The sequence below is a fragment of the Sinohyriopsis cumingii genome, chromosome 7 (genome assembly GCF_028554795.1).
Source record: "Sinohyriopsis cumingii isolate HCF-2022 chromosome 7, ASM2855479v2, whole genome shotgun sequence".
Classification (NCBI taxonomy): domain Eukaryota; kingdom Metazoa; phylum Mollusca; class Bivalvia; order Unionida; family Unionidae; genus Sinohyriopsis; species Sinohyriopsis cumingii.
In genome coordinates this window covers 137,149,101-137,173,489 of record NC_142967.1, presented here as the reverse complement: position 1 = coordinate 137,173,489, position 24,389 = coordinate 137,149,101, and the positions used below count along the sequence as shown (strand labels likewise).

The window sequence follows — 24,389 nt, the reverse complement described above, 5'->3', positions numbered from 1 at the left end:
TGTACTTTTTTAGTTCTGCAGATTCTAACAGCATGAGCTATCATGGGTTCTCAAGCTTGCACATTTCGAAATTGTACTGTAATTTCGACTATATTCCAAGTGCAATTATATCCTCCTTACTGCACTCAAAATGAAGTAAACGTTATACTCCATAGCGTCTTTTTGATAACTGCAATTGAAAGACTTCATATTTTCCCCATTTTATGATTTCAAACATTCAATGACTGAACAGAAACACACTTGCAGACATCAACACAGTTGAAATCCGATGTACTTCATGTAGAATTGGCACATATAAATCCATTCCATAATCACGAAATTTCGTGAAATCGACAAATATACCAAAATCTATTCATTCCAGATCAAATGGCAAAGTTGTTGCAATGCGCATTCATTCACATTATGACTCCAAATTTCAATTTTAAGTAGACCAACACGCCATTTTCTTTGGAAAGTCATGTCTAGCGCGCGTTTAAGTTCAAATTTATCTGGGCGGAGTTATGTGTGCATTAATAATGTTGTTGATTTGTAATGATGAATCTGCGGTTGTGCATTTAGTTTGGAATACGGCATGCATTCAGTTACTTTGTTTCTTGTAGTGTATTTTTGTTTATATAATTAAGCCTTTGGTAGAATAAGAAAATGAGCATATAACAAAAAGGTTACTGCCTTTGTATGGGAAAATAGGAACTCGTTTTGTCGGATGGATATACTGCACTCCCAAGTTCGTGCAGTATATCATTCGTACAATTTGTTCATATTTTCCAATACAAATGCAGTAACCTATAAATATTTTTATTTCTTTTTTAATTGGTGGGGTGATCTTCGTACAAATTTTGTCATCTTGCACAATGTGGGCATCGTTTTGAACTATTTAAACGACTCAGATCAAATAGTCCTTTTCTACCAGAACCGTGTTTTTATCTGACAAAAATCTACAAATAGTTATAGAACAGAAAAGAAATAAACAACTTGTATAATCGAGACACTGCGGTTAAAAACGTTTGGGCGGGAAGGTTTTAGTTTTTCGCCCTGGTTTGTCAGGGATCAGTTCACTGGGATAAAGCTATGTGGCTTTCGAAATAATTTAAATTAAAAATCGCACTGCCAAAAGTAGTTACAGTATGCAAAAAGGGCGTTTTCTCACTAAATCATAGACAGGCATTATCTGCATAACACGCACGTTTGTTTCCTAAAGGTTGGGGGGTTGGGTCTCTTACACCTTTTGAACTTAATTCTATTTGAAGAGTTTATTTTCAGAGATATAAGATGTATTCCTGTCTCCATCACTAACAAATGGCGTTCTAAGTATTTGAATATTAATATATTTTAAGGACCAAAGATGGAGGTTTCTATTTGAACATATTTTTCAATTCTCGCATACCTAAAACCCCGATATGCAATCGTAATATGATTTTATCATTTGAAAATCGAGTAATAAATCACTTGAAACAATGATTTATCTTGAAATAATGATTTAATCGCTTGAAATGTGTTCAGAACGATCGGTACTAGCTGAAATCTGTATGGTACATCCCATCTGTACATAGTAAATCCGTAAATCCATGCTTCAGCACATTTTTTTTTTCTAACAAAAATTCCAAGAAAAACCCCTGGCTCTTTTTCTGTTTTGTTTTTTAAATAAATGTATTTATTTATTTATTTTTCACAAGTTTCGACCGTTCGCAGACAATACACTTTTACATTAATGGGTAGTCGCTTTGTTCTGGAATGACGTCACACGTAATGGCAGATTGAGCATAAGTCAAAATAGATAATGCAAACTATACGGGTTCAGCACACTACAAGGTGAGAATCCAGAAATATCGTTGGGGATGGGGTGGACTTTAATAACTACAGGGCTGGATCAGGTCAAGTGTTGAAGGTGGGGTTCCAAAATTTCAAAAGGGCCCTGACTTTCTTCGAAAGGTCACCAAAGCAATAGTCTATGTATTTACTCAAAGTGTGCATAATGCCCAGTAAACCTGCCCAAGTATAGCGCGATGGTCAACTTTCAAGCGACAAGTGACTGTACGTATGTTTATGTGTGTCGGGGTGGTGGTGCTTGGCGGGGTGGGGGTGGGTCGAAAAACTCCCCTCCGGCCCTGAAGTGGGCAAGTAAGTTACGAGATGGAAACCCTAGAGTGGGCCCATGGGCGAAGCGCCAGGAAGCTCCAGCATTTTAAGCTTTTCGAGGGCATAAATGTGACCATGCAACTGTAAAGACAATTTACTGTAGGAACTTTTCCGGTTGATTCGCGCTAGTATTTATTTTATATATTTTTCGGATCATACTCCAACTCTTCGTTAGTTTTAACAGTCAATTTTGGGAATTCAGCGGGCGTAAATTTTTATCGGAAAAGCCGTATTGTTAATTGGCATCTTATTCTATAAAAAAAATCATTAAAAATACTTATTTTTTCTCCATATTTAACCATTAAGGACAACAACCTGATTAAAATTAGATCTCCACTGTCCTTCACGTATAATAGCGGAGATCTGATTTTAATCTGATTGCCTTTAAGAATCGTTAGTTGGGTTAGGAAATATAGATAATCGACAATACGTTTCTGTTATGAAAAAATATTGTTCGGTACTAATCCATTAAATATTTCTTGTGCAAATTGTATACCACTGGCCCACTTTTACCGGCGACGTACATTTTAGTGGTGAACATTGGCACTAAAAATACATTTGTAAAACCTGGTAAATTCAAGTGACACAGACAAGCTGACCTAGAAGATATCTAATTCCCCTGTTCCTTAAGGACGATGTTCGTCTCTCTTGAAATCTGAGCCAAAAAAACATGGGCGAGCACAACCTATATTTAACAGCGGCCTTGCTCAAAGTTGTTATCGTCTGCCATTTATGTAATTGTGATATACAGCTTCAACGTCGAAATATAATCCGTGAACCCTTCTGATAAAAAGGCCAGTAGTGTTAGAATATCTTTTTCATCTAGTAAAATTAATTGGGTAACTTTACTATCGGCAGATTTATAATACAATCGTTGATCAAAGATAAATTAATACACTGACTGTGGAACTGTATGCCCTAGTCTCAGTTAATAGTCAGATAGTTTGTAAACGATATATTTAGAATCATTTTTATTTGAACTGTTAATAAAACGATACAGCGGAGAGAAAAAAAGTTGACCTTTAAAGCACTGATGACGCGATTCCATATCTACTGTTGACACACAGATTGTTTGTATAAACATTGCTAAGAATGTGACACTGTGCCGAATGAAGGTGGCCATATAAATTGTTAACGGCTTGGAATGGAGAATTCATCATGCATACGACATGCTGTTTTTATTTTGCATTTTCAACAGAACCGCCAATATGATTAATTTAATATCAGTAATTTTGTGACTTCTTTTCTCTAAAGTGTTTACTTGTTGAAATCAATACCAAACTGGAATGCCTACAATCTATTTCATTTGTATAATTGTTAAACAATTATTTCTTGTTTAATTTTTTTTAATTAAAAAAACAACAGGGAGATATATTTCTTATTGACTCGGCATCTTTTAACTCCATCGGTTTATTTCATTTGTGCAAATTACAGAAATAATCTTATGTTAGAAATTCAATGAGAGATGATTTAGTTAAAACTTTCTTTTGAAATCGAGATCAATCTCGTTACAATCATGCCACCATCACCGCCACCAATACCACCATGAAGAAATAAATTACTAATCATGGTACCACCATCACCACCACCATCTTAACTAATATTACTAATAATTTCTTCTTCAAAATAATTGTATACATCACACCACAAACCCCGACGATACACAGTAAACAATTTTATTTACAGTCTGTCAATATAAGAAAAGAAAAAAAAAACTAGTTTGAAATATTACACCAATAATAGTTGGCAGCATAAGACAGTAATTCCAGTTTGAAGACATCGTAATTCAACTTAAATTCCCAGAATATCACAAGAATAAAAGGATATAAATGGATTACATGATGTCAAAGGATAACATGATATCAATGGATTACAGGATATCAATGAATTACAGGATACCAATAGATTACAGGTTATCATTGGATTACATGATATCAATGGATTACAGGATATCAGTGGATCACAGGATCTCAAATGAAGACCAAAAAAACAATATCCAAGAATTCTCACCCAAATGCTAGTTTAAAAAATCAGAAAGAGGAGCAAGCTATAAAGGTAAGAATTTGCAGTTGGAGAAATACAATGATTAGCATTCGAGACATAAATAACTGTTAGAACATAGATTAAGCAAAACTACCTCCGTCACTGTTCATCCATTAAACTGTACGGGTGCCATTTTGGCCGTTTTAGCACCACCCCCACCCCCACTTCCTCACAACTGCAATTACTATGGTTGTTGATACTAGTACTGCTGCTACTTGTATTACTATTCCCACAGCTGTCACTATTACCATCCACGGTTCCTTAAAAACGATGTTCGTCTGTCTTGGAATTTTGAGCGCCAAAACAAGGGCGAGCACAACCTATATTTCGCCTTGCCCTTGCTCAAAGTCATTATTGTTTGCCTTGTATGTTATGGTAATACATATCTACATCTTCAGTGTCTAAAGATCGCCGGCTAAAAAACTAAATTGGTAATATAATCCGTGAACAATTCCAATAAAATAGTTAGCAGTTTTGAGTATCGTGTTTATCTGATAATATTACTTGACCAACTTTGCTATCGGCAGATTATAAATCCAATCGTTGATAAAAGATAAATTTACCCTTTACTGTCGGCAGATATATATTCTACTCGTTGACAACAGAAAAATGTAGACAATTTCAATTTCGCTGTGAATATTGGATAAGAAATTTTTGTAAACAATTTTTGACAGTATGGACACTTACCGATTCGCACTTTTTGTGCGGAATCTTCAGGAGACATTTCAAGCAATCTTCTGTCGTTGCCTACAAAACAAGAAGATAACTTTTTTTTGGCAATATGATATACATTTGATATTTAATTAATGATGGTAATGCTAGTCTATACATACTGAACATTCAAGTTTTGGAACTAATATCCAAGTTATGTTTATTTTTTCTGTTTTTAAATATAAAAGATAAATGAATACCTCCTATATCCAGACAGCATAATATGTTTCTTTCTAGTCGGCATATATCTAAATCGAACTTCTAACCGACCTAGACGCAGTTTTACTTATTGACAATCTCCAATGCCAATTATATGTTTGTTATACGAGCGTGGGCGCCCGCACAAAGGCTCAAAGTGCGGGAGACGATTTAACCTCCATGTATATGGCGTATACACAGCCAAACACAACAACGGATAATGTAAGTCCGTGGCCTATTTTTTATTTAGGTTGTGACATTGTTAATCCTGTTGATATTTTGACGGCACTTCGCTCAGGTCTACAATTTATCAAACAATTGACAAGTCCCTAATTCAAAGGTAAAGTGCATAGGGAAAAGGGCACGAAGTGGATGTATAATGTGTCGTATGCGGTACTTTTCTTGACAGTTTTGATGGGGAAAGATGGCAGTCTACATTTGCAGAATTTACCTGATTTTTGTCATCTTGTTTTCAGCTGGGTTTGCTGGGCATGGCTTGCTACGCAATAGAGATATGAATAACCGTAAAGCATTTCGCGAGAGAAGTGAGACTTTTCCAACTAATCCAAATGGTCGGTTAGGGTTTCGATCCTGGAAAAAGAGGCTTCTTCTGGCTGCTTGACATGACAGCTCTTCTCAGAAGCTCCAATAGATCTTACATGTACCCAGTGAATGAGCCATGTAAACTAAAAAAAAAAAAAAAAAAAAAAATGTGGCGTCTGCATACGGACTAGCGCAGATTCCAGACCCTGAATACTAACGCACATATCGCATTATGTCTGTGGACATACCTGCTAAATAAGTTGGTATGGAGAAAAAAAAGCAATTACAAAAACGCGATTGTATTGATCTAATACAGGATTGTGGGTCATCATGAGTTTTGTATGCAATTTGCAACTCTCAACAACTCTGTAGCAGTAGATACTGCCATTTTGTAATACAGCTTCAAAGTAGGTCAAGTGTTAGATTTGTTGTATGCTAATTCCATGTCTGAAAAGACGCAGAATTCATTTCTTCTGGGTCGTCTCTTCTATCTAGAAGAGATCAAATAGAACCGACTAATTTTCTCTCTGGATTCTATGATTAATATATCCTTTGCATTCGTGTTCCTCTGGACATTTTAAGGAGGCAGACGAGCTTCTGGGAAGAGAAGATATCCCATCGAACAACTTTAGCTTCTGAGAAGAGAAGATATCCCATCGAACAACTTTAGCTTCTGAGAAGAGAAGATATTCCATCGAACAACTTTAGCTTTTGAGAAGAGATCTCATGATCGAGCAAGAGGCAGCTTCTTCCATAACATCAAATCGAACTGGTCAAATATTATTTTCTTTTCTCCATTGGCAGAGTGTTGATAACTGATTACTTTTGTTTGTGATATATCATTGTGATTCATTGTGAAATGTTCCTTCGTTATGACGGACCAATATTTTGTTCAAATTCTGCCGATGGATTACTTTCAACATAATAGAAAGAAAAAAAACCTATTATGAATCAATAATTTATCATTACAAAGTCTCCTGAATAAAGAAATTAATTTGTTCCATCTAAAAATTGAGAACAAAGGCAAAGAGTGATCCTGAAATTTCCTTGTTGTTTATTTTCGTCAAATCTTATACATTACCCTATCCCACCCAACCCGCCCAAACCATTTCCCGTCCGAGATATTTGTACATTTTTTTGTCCGAATTGTATATTAGGTCTTCTGCTTGGACGGGAGTTGAGCTGATGCCAACAATTTATTCCAAACAATAGTGAACAAAGCCAGTCAATGTTTAAGGTTGCTGTTGAATTTGTGGTTTTATTATTTAATATAAAACCAGTATTTGTTTCTTTGTGCAACCAACAACTTCAGATTAGCAAATATCATCTAGATGAAGCAAATGTTAGTCATCCGTGAAATAAGGTTCGGCAGTTTAAGAGGATTTTAATTTAAATTGACTGTAATTTGATTACGAAATCCGGTTAATGGGATACAAAAACACAGTAAAAACACGGGGCTTGTAACGTCATATTGAATCCAATACTGTTCTGATTTCTGTTTATAGTGGTGTCTGTTATCGACCTGCTGACGATATTGTAAGATATGTTTATACAGGATTCATATTTATGTCTGATATGTCCTAACGAATCGCTACGAGGGACTGTTAAATGTTGAAATATAGAAAAGGATGAGTTCACAACCGGCTGTGATCGGGGTAGGGTATTATAATATGAAAAAATAACTCTATGAAGAAGGAAGGCGCCACAAACGCATTTGGCAAAACCCCAACACACACCTTAGATTGTCCATTCGTTCAGGTGGAATTTTGAAGATCCAGTGCGTTATGTATTTAAAACATAATGAGATTGGTGTGTGCTTATAGGGTTGGAAATCGGATAATTATTTGTAAACATACGTATAAATTACTTTGGACTATAATAACTGCATAACCAAATAATGTAAACGCTTGTCAGAGACCGACCCACTAAAAACGTTTGTTAAAACACAATCATCAAGTTAGACTTACTTTATATATTAGAAGGACACGTGCGAACACATTTAGTGACTTTATTGTTTTTATTCCATTCACAAAGGTATGCTCAATACATCTTGACACTTTAGAAACAAATGCATTTTGGTGGTTTATTATTCTTTACGAGCGGTATCTAATTTTGTAGATTCCGGTCAGCATACAGAGAGAGAGAGAGAGAGAGAGAGAGAGAGAGAGAGAGAGAGAGATGTTTTTTTTTATTTGGTTGGTATTAACGACACTTTTGCCATACTACTCACTGTATCATGCCTACGAAATGGGAGCTAAGTGCCTTTCCTAATGACAAACAGAGGGAGAACAATACAAAACCTTACTATGCACGCAGTTTTCCCTGAAGTGGAACACCTGCTTTCCTGACCGACAGTCCCATGCAGGGACTACCCTTGTGACTGAACGTTTAACAAATATGTTATTATGACGGATGTCTCATTAGGCAGACAATGCGAGTTTTTTTAATGACAATCTGATTTTGAAAAATACTCAAAATTAACTTATTTAAAAGGCGTAAAGGTCTTTAGAGTCTCTTGCTTTAAGGCTTTATGTTATGCGTGCGGGGTGCTTGCCGTTCGGGGCGACAACTCTGACGCTCCATTGGGGCGGCATGATCATAAAAAATGTCACTGATGTCTTGAGGTGTTTTCTATCAATGGGATCCAATAATATTAGCCCTGGGACCCTCAGAGGCCATAGGACCAATAACCTGTTTACCTGGTGAAAACCGTGCGCGTCCTTTTAAAAACGAATGTGACCTTTCCTTTGCACAGTGCTCGAGATCGAAGCCGCTATGATTCTGAACACAATTTAAGGAGAACATACGTCATTTCCGTTGCTAGAAACATAATATAACAGCTAAATCATGAAGCGATGTTAATGCATGATCTAATCCATTTATTCTTACGACGATATGCAGACTAACGAATACAATTTGAGTGAATTACTGAGTGGTTTACCAATGGACTTTAGGTGCATAACTGTTTGGTTTGTTGATGATTGGTTTGCTAATGAAATTTTAGTGATTAACTGATTAACTGCTTGTTTTGCTGATGCACCCTGTGTGAATAACTGCTTGGTCGACTAATTGGTATGTTTATTTACTTTCAGTTGATAACTGCTTGATTTGCTATTGTACTTTCAGTGGACAACTGCTTGATTTGCTAATGTACTTTCAGTGGATAACTGGTTGATCTGCTAATGTACTTTCAGTGGACAACTGCTTGAAGTGCTACTGTACTTTCAGCAGACAACTGCTTGATTTGCTAATGCACTTACAGCAGACAAATGCTTGATTTGATAATGTACTTTCAGCAGACAGCTGCTTGATTTGCTATTGTACTTTCAGTTTAAAACTGCTTGACTTGCAATTGTACTTTTAGCAGACAACTGCTTGATTTGCTATTGTACTTTCAGTGTACAACTGTTTGATCTGCTAATGTACTTTCAGTGGACAACTGCTTGAGTTGCCATTGTACTTTCAGTGGATAACTGGTTGATCTACTAATGTACTTTCAGTGGACAACTGCTTTATTTGCTATTGTACTTTCAGTTGACAACTGCTTGATTAGCTATTGTACTTTCAGTGGATAACTGGTTGATCTGCTAATGTACTTTCAGTGGACAACCACTTGATTTGATATAGTACTATCAGTGGACAACTTGTTGATCTGCTAATGTACCTTCTGCTTGAATTGCTAATGTACTTTCAGCAGACAACTGCTTGATTCGCTAATGCACTTTTAGCGCACAACTGCTTGATTTGCTATTGTATTTTCAGTGTACAACTGCTTAATTTGCTATTGCACTTTCAGTGGACAACTGCTTTATTTGGTATTGTACTTTCAGTAGACAACCGCTTAATTTGCTAATGTACTTTCAGCAGACAACTGCTTGATTTACTATTGTACTTTCAGTGGATAACTGGTTGACCTGCTATGTCCTTTCATGTTATTACAATTTAAAACTTAAACGTTTCTGTCCGTTCATGTAATTTCTCAGTACAATTGATATTAAACAAGCATTTTCTTAAATAAACGAGTACATTTCAATAAAGGAATAAAACAGATGTATACTTAATTTTAGTTAAGCAGGGAATTCTATAACAGAAATAAGAGATAGATTACGCTTATGTTTACTCACTGAAATCGCTAGTATATTAAATTTAACACATTCAAACATTTACTTAGTACGAATCTGTAATTTGAATGATGAACAAATATTTTCTGAAAAATTCGTAGCTTTATTTCATTTACAATTATTCGAGACATTCTTGTTAGCGTGCAGTCAAATATTCAGGATCTGATATTTATTCCAAGGCTTAGCAATCTAAATTAGACTTATTAACGAGGTCATAAATTGACGCCACTTAAGTACAGTAACCGTTTAGAGTATGAGAAAATTATCCTAAACGAAACCGTGTCAAGCAATTACTAGTATCTTGTCTTCTCGAGGCAACCACCGGGGTTTGCGTACACTGCAACAGTTAAAAAACGAACATGACTTGAGACTTTCCTTAGTCCTGGTTAGTAAATGTATTCACTTAGGCAATACAAGTTATCATCTTGTTTTTTGTTGTTGTGAATGTTCAATGATGGTTTAAGACTTAACTCCTTTATGTGTGTGTGTGTGTGTGTGTGTGTAGTATAATAACATAAGTGCTAATTTCATAACAAGTCCATTAATATCATTCTTGCAGGCAACGTGAGGACGGGCACGCACGTATTTATGGTCTATGGCTAGGTTCACCAAAAATGGAGAGACTGATAAATTATAGAATTTAGTTTGTTTATAATTTGCGAACAAGTTTGTGTGTGTGTGTCTTTGTGTGTGTGTGTGTGTGTGTGTGTGTGTGTTGACCATTTTATTGACATTCTTTGATCTTCTGTCTTCCTTTTTTATATGATTATCAACACCGCATTTAATTTGAACGCGTACGTTGAAAGAGCCACATATTCTAGGTTTTCTGTGATACAGTTATATGCCGTTGGCATCTAGCAGTATGACACAGGAAGATTAACTTCAATTCATACCAACAAACTTCGTAAATATTTCAGCTTTTTGTTTTTCTTAATCAGCAATAATCGAAGCAAGTTAGGACAAAAATATATGCTTTTTAGCGATGTAATTTAATGAAATACGTATCTCGAGAAAAAAAATATTCATTTAAGGAACAGACTGATAAGCACTGAGTCGGTTTCAGCGTGTCTACGTGACCGCATACATTTTATTAAAACGGAACATTTTGAGCACAAAGACCATTCAAGAAACTGTTTAAAAATTGTGAAATTCCACACCTTGTTGTAGAATTTACGTTATTGCTTTTTTTAAAAGTCATATGCATTAAACCGGTTAATTAAATATTCTTCAAAGCAAAATAAGGATTTTATATACCCCACACACTTTTTCAATTTTAACGTCAGAGAAAAATGGCATGAAAATCCAATCTCATAAAAAAGCATTAAATACACGAATTGTTGATTAAGATGTAACCTAGTATAGTTAACATAAGAGGCCCTTTACGAAGAAAAGACGAATGTAATATCTAGTAAGTACACATATCTTGTCATTTTTAACTACTGACTATTATCTTCAATGTAGTCATTGAAACGGTCGGCTGTCTGTTTTCAATTTGTTTTATTTTTTATTTGCCTTTCAATGTCACTTGAAACTATGCAAGATGTATAATACAGATAAACATAACAACTTCATTATTGTGTAATTTAAACAGTATCATAATTACTAACGCTGTACCTTGTTATAAAAAAATGTTATTTTCTTCAGCGCGATATAACAAATCCTTTAAAATGCATTTATATAGCACGTTGTTAACAATTACGTGTAAGAACACTCGGACCATGGTCTTAATTACAACCCAAAAAATAATTTATTGGAATTGAAAAAAAAATAGTTAAAAAGCTGTCACGTTGTACGTAGGAGGACGATTCGTTGGTAATTCCGCCAATAACACTTGCATGGTGGAAGATCGTCGTATTGAAACCAGTCTTACGGACACTGATCTTTAAACAAGTCGATTTTTATATAAAAAAGTGCACCGCGTAAAACTTATATACCTACTGCCTACAAATATGTTCATGAAGGCAATGCTACGTATTTATTCTTAAAGCTACACGATGACAAGTTGCACAGAGTGTGAATTTGTCATTTTGTTTTATAAATCAGTCCCATGAACTGGTGTCTCTGCATAGATAACGCAAGGAGGAATGCCCTGTTTCTTTATATATGAGAAAGTCTGATGCCATGAATCATGCCAGTCTTTAAAGAAAAGAGAATGTTCAATGATAGCGATGTGGAAAATTATTATATTTTACAAAGATCATTCTTTCGATTCTTAACGTGCAATGAGTGAATAGGGTACTGATTTGGGTTGTTATATATAAATCAAGGGGCATTAATTACAAGAATGCCACGAGTTAAAATATATAGTTTTTGGTACCACAATATGAAATATATCATGTATTAACGTATGAAAAGAAAATTTTCTTTTTATTATATACCAAAATTGCTCCAGGTAGCTATGCGCAAGGTATTTTGAAAAACGCCTTTTCAAGCTGTAAATTTAATTTCTTTGGATTTTTTATGGTCTCATTATTACATACTTCATTTATTTACCCACATAAACCTTAAGGTATTGCGCCAGGAGCTGTTCAAAAACTTAAATCTAAAAATAACCGGTCGTCTAAATTTTCGACTTTGGGAGATCAACATTTTTTTCTCTCAACAAATGGGGATTTGCAAAAATGTAAATTATGGCGTCCAGTATCAAAGTTTGAAAGAATAAACTCATTCTTCCGCACAACACGCTAACCAGGTAACCCTACCCCCTTTTCGTAAATTTACAGCAATTTCATAGGTTATCATATAAACATACTGACATTAAGAAAGCGGTGGGATTGAGGTGAGCTAATCTATCGCAGTAAGTTACATTTTGTGGCCATTTTGTATACTGTTCGACCCTATCTGAAAGCAATGCAAGCCCTAGTACTAATATTAGTACCTCATCTCCTACCTCGTGGACAGGGTACTAACATGAGCATATATGTGTCAATGAGTGTGATTCACACCCGGTGCTCGTTAAGCCTTATATCAACAATTTGAACATATTTCTTGCACATAATCCAATAAATCGAGTAGTCCTCTTATTTAATACCGGAAGTATCAAAATTCATTGTAGAAATAGTTGTAAAATCTTGTTTACCTCCCCCCCACCAATATTGTCGTTTAGATCATCCGCCATATTAGTTCAAATAATGATTACTTCTGTTCTCAGCCTCGTTTGTTTGTGTGCCATTAAGGACATTGAGGCCTTAACTGGAAACGTAAACAAATCGCAGTAAAAATTTGGCGCGGTTTGAGTCAGAAATTCTGCGCATTCAAAGTAAATAAGGTTTATCGGCAACTTTGAAATTCCACTAAGAATCCATTATTCGCCACTTGATTGATAATAACATGGCGTAGAATATCCAAATATAGTCTGGCAAGCCTTACGAAGAAAAGGGGTCACGGCGACAGTCTCGCGTTATCTGTCATGGCGGACACAGTGAGGTTAGTGTAACCATGCCAATATATTTTATCAAGTAAGGGCATAATAAATTCAAAATAAGCCAAACTTCTTTCACAACATGATTATACTTTTGTAATAGATTTCTACACTGTTTGTTTTTCTGCCTTTAGTGATGAATTATTTGTTGCTCCATTACATGATATGGAATCAGTTCGTAGCCTCAGCCACCACAAATTAAGTTGAGGCTACGACATCGTAGCTATGCAAGCCCGATTCAGCAATGCATCACAGCGGGTTTGTCCTTGTTGTTAAGGATTTTTGTTGTTGTTGTAGGGTTTAACGCCATTTTTCAGCACACGATAGGCTATACATGGCGGCCAGTATTAATGGTGGAGGAAGAACCCGAGAAAACCACAGAAAGAACCACCGACCCACGAGAAGCTACTGGCAAGCTTTCTCACATACCCACATTAGCCGAATCCGAGACTCGAACCCACGCAGACAGAGGTGAGATGGCAGTGATCAGTAATGGAGAGCGCTTTAGACCACTGTTGTCAAGGAAGTAAGGGGAATAACTTCAATGAGACGCGAACGGCGTCTGGTCAAATTTCCTTATCATAGATTATTTTACATATCTGTAATTTAAGGCAGTTTCTCTTTATTTGTTCTAGTTTACAAAGTATGCGTTTTTGTTGCTACATGTAAAATTATGTCAATGAAAAACAATATACACTATGCAAATGAAGACGATTAAAAGTTATTTAATTTGAATTTTCACAACTTCCCTAAAATTTATTTAATAATTTGTACTTTGTCAATCGCGTATACAAGTTAACCCATAAAAAAGCATCGATGAATATATCAATAGATTAACTGACTATTGACTGATCACACTCTCTTACCTTGGGAAGGAAGGGTGAGTTGGCGCTTAGACGAGTTCGGAGATCGGGTGTAAATCTGTACTTCACGGAGTATTTAGAATGAATATCAGAGTGACGGCCCTTTAAAGTAAAGAAAGAAAGAAAAATGATCAGGCAGGCACCAAAATGCATTAACATCCAAAATCTTGAACCCTGGACGCTGTAGATTTATGTGCCCTCCTTTCGCCCCTACAAACTCAAATGCTCGATAGAAGATGTAAACAAGAAACCAAGATCTTGTTGAAACACCATCTATGCACGCTACTGAAAATGCCAAAACGCCATTTTCATTAATGCAGGACTGCTTCATGTTCAGTATGAAGACTGGCTGTGAAATATTTATACTCACTTTTTGGCTCTCTAGAATTTCCATGGCTGACTTGGAGAGCTTTCTTCTGTTCCTTTTCATGTGCCTCCAACTTTGACGATCCAACAGGACGGATGAATGTCCTCCAGGAGGAGCCGATGTGGCTCCCGACGGATGTGTGGAGGAGAAGTGGTGTTCTTCTGACAGCACAGCCTTCGACTTGACATCCGTGACTTTACTCATGCTTTTTGTTTGTTTGTTTTTAAATTAAAATTCCCCCAAAAAGAGAAAACACACTATAAATGTAGCATATTATTGTTAAATCACACGTTTCCAATGTTTGTTATTGTCGTTGTTCAAGGCACTTATATTCCGTAGTTACACGATTACCACATTTTAAGAGTAAGTATGGCGCTTTTATTGCTAGTTTACGTTTAATCTGACGTCGGTAGCTACACTTGTTTATGTTTTTGTCTTCTGATTAAGGACCCGATCTCCCAATTAGGCGTTTCCAACGCTTTGTTTTTTTCTGTGTTCGGCGCACATATTGAGAAACTATGACATCCATACATAGAGGTACGAGCAATTGAATGTCATCTATGTTCCTTTACATTTAGTCCACTTTCATCAATGCGAAACACTCAGTATGAAAATAGCACTTATGTCTTGCATGACCTTCAAAAGAATACCACATTAAGTCTGTATTGTAAGTGCTGATCAGTTCAAAAACGAATCAAGGTAATTTGTCATTGAAAGCCCAATTTTTTTTCCTTTATGTAATCCGTTAATAAAATACTCTGATTCATTGCATGAATAACTGCAGGAAACTTTTGAAAGTTTGAAAAAAAGATGTTTTCAGTCGTTCAAACCCATGAAAATTACCAAAATGCATCTTTGTTGGTCAAATTGCTTTATAGACTAAATCCAAAATCTATTTAAGGCCCGAGTGCGCAAATGAAACTGTATCCCCTTCAAATATCAATTCTTCATAGCCCTTCCTAAAAGACCGTAAATTCTGCAAGCGGTGTTGTTGATTCTGAAAATGGCTTTGTTTATCAATCAATAGAAGACTACTTTAGTTACATTTTTCGAACACGCAATAATTTAATTCGAATATTAGCATGAATCAATTAAATTATGACCTTAAACAGATGGTAAACTGTACGAATTGTGAATCTGCAATTTAATAATGGCTGCATGAAACTGATATTAATTATTTCATCAAATACAGGTATGCATAATATATAGACATACAGGTACCTTTGTCTGAACAATCAGAATACATTAATTGATTACATTTTTCTCAACTTCTTGTGTGGGTTTGAGTTGTGCAGACAGTTTAAATTTTAATACAATGCTGAATAAAACGACCTGTGTTCTGCAGATGTGTCATGAAAATGTGTGTATGTGTTTTGTAAAGCACAAAACTATAGCTAAAAGCCAATAAATTGGGGTTTTGTGTCAGTTTTACTGACGAAAGAAGGTAAACTTAGGTAGACTTTAGGCTCGTGAGCATCTGTGACACCGTGGGATTCAAACTTAATACCGGAATTTATAGTACCTGTGTTTATCATATATCATATTGAATATATGATCAGTGAAACATGTTACATGTCAAAACAAGACAAGTTTCTGAACAAAGATTCGCACAAGCAATATCAAGAATGACACATACCAAATACTTCTCTTTTCCACATAAAAAAATCGATATTTTCGACAACACGTTTCGTAAATGGCTTCTTCAAATCAAACAGATTTAGAGGATTCGAATTTGGTGTTCTTGAATCAATTTATTATCAAAGTTTGGGACTCTCGGAGACAAGGAACTGCTTTTAAGATCAGAGTTTGTCCATATTTTGAAACGATCTGCCTCTCTAGCCATTTTATTAGGACTTATCGTGTGCTTCAGAAATCTTTTCCTGTGATAAACTAGCACTGGGATCAATCTTTATGGGTTACTGGGATTTGTTTTTGAGAATAGGGAATTAGCAAAGAGATTTAACACCGGTATACATACTTCCGATGCTTGGTTTTATGCTATCATAAAGTGATAGGTTTGAGACACAAATACCACCGATTTTAACGAGGTCAAAGTGTGCACCAAATTTCAAAGAGTAAGGTATGTTGTATCCCTGATTAACACTTTGAAGGCCATAGTGGTTGTTTCTTGTGCTTTTTTTTACTAAATGAAGTTCTTTTCGGTGTTTTAAAAGGTTAAAGCTTGATAGATTGTAAAAAACTATAAATGGCAGTAATATATTTTATATGCATTATTTTATTTTTTTAAAAATACTAACAATTCCATGAATTTTAATTGGTTTTTTTTTGGACCCTAGTATACGAATATATATATATATATATATATATATATATATATATATATATATATATATATATATATATATATATATATATATATATATATATATATATATATATATATATATATATATATATATATATATATATATATATATATATATGTGTGTGTGTGTGTGTGTGTGTGTGTGTGTGTGTGTGTGTGTGTGTGTCCTATGTTTAGTCATCAACACGTTTATTTTTCTGTTCTGATAACTTATAACTGAATCCAGCATTTACGTCACTTGTCCCTCTACTGCTAGGCAATCTATTTTGTTTAAAATTGTTAGTACTCAGGTCATTTCATAGTTTTGTTTCTTTCCTCTAAAATCTCATATCCGGTGGTGTATACAGATGATAGCCAGGTTTTCGGTATTGTCATTCAATTTTCACACAGCAATAGGTTCTTAATATGAAAAGCATATGATCTCAACCACTTCACTTACCTTAAATCCTTGCATTCATAAAAGTCTTACTTGTTTCATTTAGTTGTCTTCTGCACCTTTTTTTCTTATTCCGATTTTTTCCAGGCCTTTCTCAGTACTGTATCCTCATTTTAAATAACAGCATTATATCCACTGTTTCATATTTTATATCTACTTGAATATGTCACAGAGCATTGAAAATGCTCTAAAGTAGTTTTGACAGAAGAACGAACAGGAGAATCGAAATAAAAAAGTGGTAACATATATCATGCATCAACTCTTGCACGTGCTCGCAGTTGAAATAGATATTAAACTACATTATATAATTCATTACTTAACTTTCCACCTGCTTTGCATCTCCAATACCCCGTGCGAAGCAGCTGTTATATCTTTGTAGTTAGATATCGGGGTTCTCTTTGGAAAGTTATCTCAAGTTTGTAATAAAACAACAATACTGGATAAATCTTGAATTATACAATCCTTATTTTGCATGACGTTTCTCAATTTGTGTAAGAAAATGTAACTTTATAATAATAGTCACAACTATTCAAAAATATTTTTTATTCACCGAATTTTATTTCATATATTTTTATGATGGAAAAGCAACATCAAACTATAATGGGACGTATACGTTTTGGTTTTAAACATTGATTTTTATCTAAACATAAATCACTTTGAATCAATCTTCAAACAGCTTATTATGGGTAGCAATGACCTATATTAAGATATTGTTCTAAACCAAGAACATCTTACTTACTCTGTTTTTACCATCATTTCTCAGGGAGGGCAATCTCCTGTAGGACCGGGAGGCGCTGCTAACATTCGTGTTCGTCCGGAAAACACAGTAATCTGAAAATGGGGAGAAACGTTTTGTCACGTATTTGTTTATGATGATCGAGAAAAATAGGAATCTACTCTAACAGACTGCAGCAATGAAAATACAAGTATGCTCTTTTGCAAAGTCACGATTGCAATTGGGAGTTTTTTTTAAGACTACACATATCGTTGGCGTACATTTTGTTAAAGACAACACGCATTTTTGCGTAAGAAAACATGTTGGGGAAAAAACAGGAAAACCATTGATGCATATGCCAAAAACATAGTGGGAATTACAGCATAGGCGCATGTACTAGCTTTCCATTTATATCCATACAATTTTAAGACCATATTCTGATCTACATGGCCCTCAAAAACGGTTGCAGGCTGTACATTGATTTTTGCTCATAAGGTATACTTTAATTTCATCCTTCAATTATCGTTCACCTCTGTCTGTGTGGGTTCGAGTCTAGGATGCGGCCAATGTGGGTATATGAGATAGCTTGCCACTAGCTTCTCGTGGGTCGGTGGTTCTTCCTGAGGTTTTCCTGGGTTCTTCTTCCACCATTAATACTGGCCGCCATGCATAGCCTATCGTGTGCTGAAAATGGGGTTAAACCCCACAACAAACAAATAAACAATCAATTAATCGTATTGAAACATATATTCCCCAAACTTATGAAAGCCTATACATGCAATTCAGTCATCGAAGACTGTCTGCAGAGTCAGTAGGAACGGAACTGTATGAACAAGGAACTTAAGTCGGTATTATTTATATAACATCGATTTGAAGATACTATCCAAAAACGTAAAGATAAATATTGCAAATATTTCAGCAAAATTTAGAAGATAAATCCTTCCCCAAAAAAGTAAAAATGAAGCTATACAAATAAGAGACTAAATGTAAAACTGTTAAACTCTGAAAAATATATATATACGTCACAACATGTTACATAAACAACATTCCTTTAAAAAGAAGTCCAAGATTTATTCGGCCAAGCATCATAAGAATGCTTCTTAATTGGGTTCATTAGAAAATAACATTATAAAATAATAATGTCTCACAAAGCAAGAAGCGGTACACTGGACTATATTGTACTGCACTGTGAGTGGACACTGGCAGGGTTTGTACTCTGATCAAGGTTGACCTTTCAAGGCGGGATGTGTACGTTCGGTGCACGTTCCCCATACGCGAGCAGCACATTGCCACTTCATCTCTCATCTATCTGATTTGTTCTACATGTGTGATGCCACTCTTCAATGAGGCTCTGTGTGTGTGTGTGTGTGTGTGTGTGTGTGTAAGCTTGTTTGTAGCGTTTTTATTGCACATTATTTTGCCATGAATATATAAAATGCCTTTTGATATAACATTTGAAGTCACTATGTGGATTCCTTAATTCAGGAATGTTTGCTTCCTTTGTCTGCCCTTTCACCAAATTAAAATCAATGCGACTTGGCAACAGCTAATAATTTTGTCCCAAATTTACGAGCAAATAATGTTTCTGTAAGTCTTAGGAAAGAAGTGGCTGTGATCTTTTTAAGGCTACTAGTGTGGAAAGAGAGACAGAAAAGAGGACGAAATTTATTTTGGATAGGTTTCTATGTTATTCAAAGATTTTGAGCATGACTAACTTTTGCAATGAAACTTTGAGGCTTTATTCTGTAAGTGGGTCCGTTTTTTGTCGTAAGGTTACGATTATTTTCGTACTATCTACATGGAAAGCGATATGATCAGTTGAGGACTTTTTGTAATGTCAAAGATCAAATATTGTTTTAACGGTTTTAATAAACAAGGTGTTACTTTGTAAACAGCAGCTTTCTGTAGTGGCAAGATTGATTTTTGATATCTAATATGAGGATCAATCTATAATCTGTGGAATGCAATTTGATTTCGGATCGAACAAGATTTGTTATTTGGTCCTAAAGACGATATCATATATACGAGATTAGATGGTTTAGACAATTTGCTAGTACACTGAAGAGACAATTTGTTCGCCTAAGATAAAATGAAGAACCATTTGCCTGAACAATGCTTTCTTCTGAGGATGTTCACTGGAGACAGCAATTATCTGTTCTTTTTGTGGTCCGGAAGTAATTGGTTTAGTGTAAGTAATATCGGCGTTCCCTTTGACACACTTTTGCTTTAGTTTCTGCTTGTTTCTTGCTGTATGCTGGTAATTTGTCAAAGGTTTTTCTCAATTGTTTGCTGCTTTCGCGTATGATTTGGCGGCAGTGTTAAGTGGAGATATGTCTCCCAGAATATTTCTGGCGTTATGGATGTTCAGGTCTCACTCATGTTTTACTGACTGTATTTCATCTTCGTGCTTCCACGAAGGTCAGCCGCACCAGAGCTTTTTTCTTCAACGCGACTCAACTGCCAACATAGGGGGTGCACAGAACAGATCAAATATTGAAACTCGAATATCCCAGTCATATGCCAAAACGTTTTGCATAGCTGGAATAGCGTGAAAATATAAAATTTCTTTAAAGTTTTTCTTAAATATTGATTTTATATTATGTAGCTTTCATACTTGTGTCAATATTTAACACTTTTCCTAGAGAAAGTATCCAGTAAACTTCTATAGTTTTTAAATCGCTCATTTGGGAATGTTGTTATTCTTTAACGTACTGCTGGATTTCCTAAGTCTATGCAACTTCGTAAAGAGGTTAAAAAAGACATTTTTAAGAAAAATTCAAAATTAGGATGATAGTTTAATTATCAGGATGCATGTGAATGTGAATAATTGTTGTAAACAAGGCAATAAATCTCAGTTTGAGTAAGAAAACTTCAGTTATATTATAAAAGAGGACACTGAATACGAGTAAGAAAAGTTATGCTGAAAAACTAGGGCCTTTAGTACGAGTTAGAAAAAATTCAGTTATGCTGAAAACTAGAGCCTTGAGTACGAGTTAGAAAAATCAGTTATGCTGTAAAACTAGGGCACTGACTACGACTAAGGTGTGTGCAATTTTGCTGCATTCAAATAATTCTGGAACAGTCCTGCGAACACTTTAGACACATACGGGTTATTCGTAACAGCCATATCTAGCGCGAAATTCAAAATGGCCACAGGACAGATAGTTTTGCTATTCCACGTTGATTTACAAGTCGCCAACATATGATTTGCTACAGAAATATAATGTACATGTCACCAAAAGAACCCTTCAGCCAACGTTACCTTCACAGCCACGAGAAATACCGGTAAGTGTATACAATTTAGACCGATGTCTTTCGTCAAATATTGCTACAGATAATTACTGCTTTTAATGAATAGGTGATATCAGCCCCTAACCCGAAAATCAACATCATCACGGGTGAAGGGCTGATTTATCAGTCTAGAACACAGCCACAGAAATTACGCATGTGTTAAAATTATGTATGTAAAGTCTATATATATATCTGTTTACGTTTCTTATATGTGTCTTTCATTTTGCAGGTGTATCTACCTTTTGGGCTGCAATGAAAGATTTGCTTGTAAGGAAAACAACCTGCACAAGGTGTGCAGGAGACATATTACCGTTTGAAATGGAAACAGCGCCCACTCATTATTCGACATGAAACTGATTTTAAAGTCTGTACAAACACTTGACGATAATGCTCATAATAATGAAATAACTCCGATTATTGTGCACAGATTAACCCATAACTTGCCATATTATCTTTTGGGTCTATTTCAAAAGACTAGATGAGACCAGAAAATAGTCTTAGCATAACTTTGAGAATGGTTCTGTTAAATAATTCAGTTATTTCATTTTCCTTTGTTTAAATTTTTTATATATATCTTTCTGCAAACAAATCCGAACATAAACTGTCCGCATCACTGTTTCTTTTTGTCTGGCGAACACACGCTTATATGATTGGAGAATGGTACTCAAACGGTTTGCAGTTTGGTCGCATTATAAGAATTTGCATTCTGTGTCGTACTGAACCGATACATCTATATTAAAATATAGATTTGTCATTCAGGTGCATTCGATTGTAACGACCACATAATTCATGGTCTTTGTGTAAACAGCAGGCATATTAGAGCAATAACTATTATGCAGTAGACTTTGGTCACCTGAAAATACCCTAGTCATCGGAACCAGCAAGATAACATTGTCAAAAGAATCGACAACCTGGGGAGCAGTCTATACATAATAGGAAAAGGACTGTGTAGTTGTCAAGGTTATTGAATAGAAAATCCACACTCAGTTAATCCTCTGGCACATTTCGAGAATATGAAGTCTCAAAGGACGATTTCGCTATAAACTAGAAAATAGGACAATCGGGGGAGGGGATATTTCGAGGTAAATTAAACAAATACGAAGCGTATTAAGTTATGTTATAATCTAAAAAATAACGAATTTTATTTTAAAATATAATTGAACTTTATTTTAGTTCGCTTACTTGCACATAAAAGTGCTGGTTACCGCTAAATTGTTATATGATTTCCCTATTTCTTGTTTCTTGAATGATCTCTTTGCGAGGTCGTACTCGTGATAATCTAGACGATCTAAACAAAATGTAGCATAAAGCGTACAATAATTATTCCTACATTTTCTTTACCCCATAAAAACTATAACCTATATTTTCTCAGTGGGCAAAATATAATACTCTACAGTTCCTCCTTACAGCTAAATACTAACCACTCCCGTGCGTTATGCTTTCTTTCTCGTCTCATTTCCTTTCGTGTAAGTTCTGCGTACATATAAAAAATCGGCATAGATTTGAACCAAATAACATCTGCAGTTTGAAAAGAAACATGAATACAATTCCTGCCTAATGTATTGGTATGCAATACTTGCAACCACACTATCTTGTTGTTTTGCTGGGCTGTTTCGATGACCTTGGATGACCTTTTATCATTATTTATCCGATATAGTCGTTTGGTGTTTGTCTTTATGATCATAATTGAAAGTTTGAAACGCATCAAGATCATCATTTTGTTATTATTATTTTTATTTATTTATTTATTTATTTAATAAAGTTTAATTTTGTCAGTTGTTCAAACGTATATGCTATCAAAATAGGACACCCAGTGCATTAAAAATCACACCACTATTGTCGAATATGATACATGTACCGACTAACTTTTGTAAACAACTCGGGCAGTATTCGGCAAATATGATACGCATTTATTTTGGGGACGTGATGTTTATATCTTTCGTGGTAAAATCAATATAACTACACTCTTTTCAAAAAGCAGTAAATTATCGCAACCAACATGTTCTTTGTTTCCTAATAAATAAACATTAACTAATCAGAGAGTTGAATCTTTATAACGCCCGCCCTTTAACAATGTATTTTTCTCATATCACGCAAGAAGGTCACAAATAGTCAACTTAATATGTATATTCGAGAAAATTGGCGATCTATTTTAAATATAGTCTAAGTTCTGTTAGACTTTCCTCTCTGATAAAAATGTAGCGTCCATCGACCTTTCCTTATCATTATTAATCAATCGTTAGGAAATGTCATCTATTATGTATCGCAATGAGAGAGATATGCCGAATATATTATCGGTTATTTACTAATGAAAATGAAGCAATTGTTTTCCTCAGAATTCTTTGGGTGCATAAAATCAGAAATTTTATTTCATGGAATCATGTTCTCCGATTGGTTATAAAATTAATTCTTAAAATGGCAGGCAGGAATTTTCAACGTAAGTAATTATGTAACAGCAGACGTCATATGAAAATTATATTAACGAAGGTCTCCGGGTAGCTGATATCTGCGATTGAATATATTGATAATTCTCGAAATTATTCACTGTTTGGTTGTTGTTGTGTTCTTTCGCTTAAACAATGTGTGTGTGTGTGTGTGAGAGAGAGAGAGAGAGAGAGTTGTTGTTGTTGTTTTAGGGTTTAACGCCATTTTTCAGCACACGATAGGCTATACATGGCGGCCAGTATTAATGGTGGAGGAAGAACCCGGGAAAACCCCGAAAAGAACCACCGACCCACGAGAAGCTACTGGCAAGCTTTCTCACATACCTACATTGGCTGAATCCGAGACTCGAACCCACGCAGACAGAGGTGAGACGGCAGTGATTCATAACGGAGAGCTCTTTAGACCACTCGGCCACTCGGGGCCCCGAGAGAGAGAGAGAGAGAGAGAGAGAGAGAGAGAGAGAGAGAGAGAGAGAGATTAATTAGGTTAGGAACACATATGCTGAAACAATATGTTTACAAGTGATTAAATGGTCAAACTTAGTACTATGAATATTAAACAGATTCAATAATCTGCAAAATAAAGTGACGATTTCCTAATTACCAAAGGTCTATGTAACCAATGTCTCCTGGCCAGTATACTTACTATAAATTGTAAGTGACAATAAGTAAAATTCTGCATCAAAAACATGCAACGTGTCTACCACGAAATAACCCACAGAATGCTAAGTGTGCACAGTTTTTGACAACTGTATTGATGGTTTCATAGCAACC

At 35.2% G+C, this 24,389-nt stretch overlaps 1 protein-coding gene across 2 annotated transcripts in view; it reads right to left on the bottom strand.

Annotated features, from left to right (window-relative positions):
• The window catches only part of LOC149796219 (uncharacterized), a 100,034-nt gene that overhangs the window by 63,521 nt on the left and 12,124 nt on the right, over positions 1 to 24,389 (bottom strand). For both annotated transcript variants that reach the window (XM_089966174.1, XM_089966175.1), the window contains exons 2-4: positions 17,905 to 17,996; positions 14,040 to 14,138; positions 4,867 to 4,926 (exon numbers count right to left, since the gene is read on the bottom strand). In XM_089966174.1, the coding sequence (XP_089822300.1) occupies positions 4,867 to 4,926; positions 14,040 to 14,138; positions 17,905 to 17,996 (251 nt within the window). The remainder of the gene's footprint in view (positions 1 to 4,866; positions 4,927 to 14,039; positions 14,139 to 17,904; positions 17,997 to 24,389) is intronic.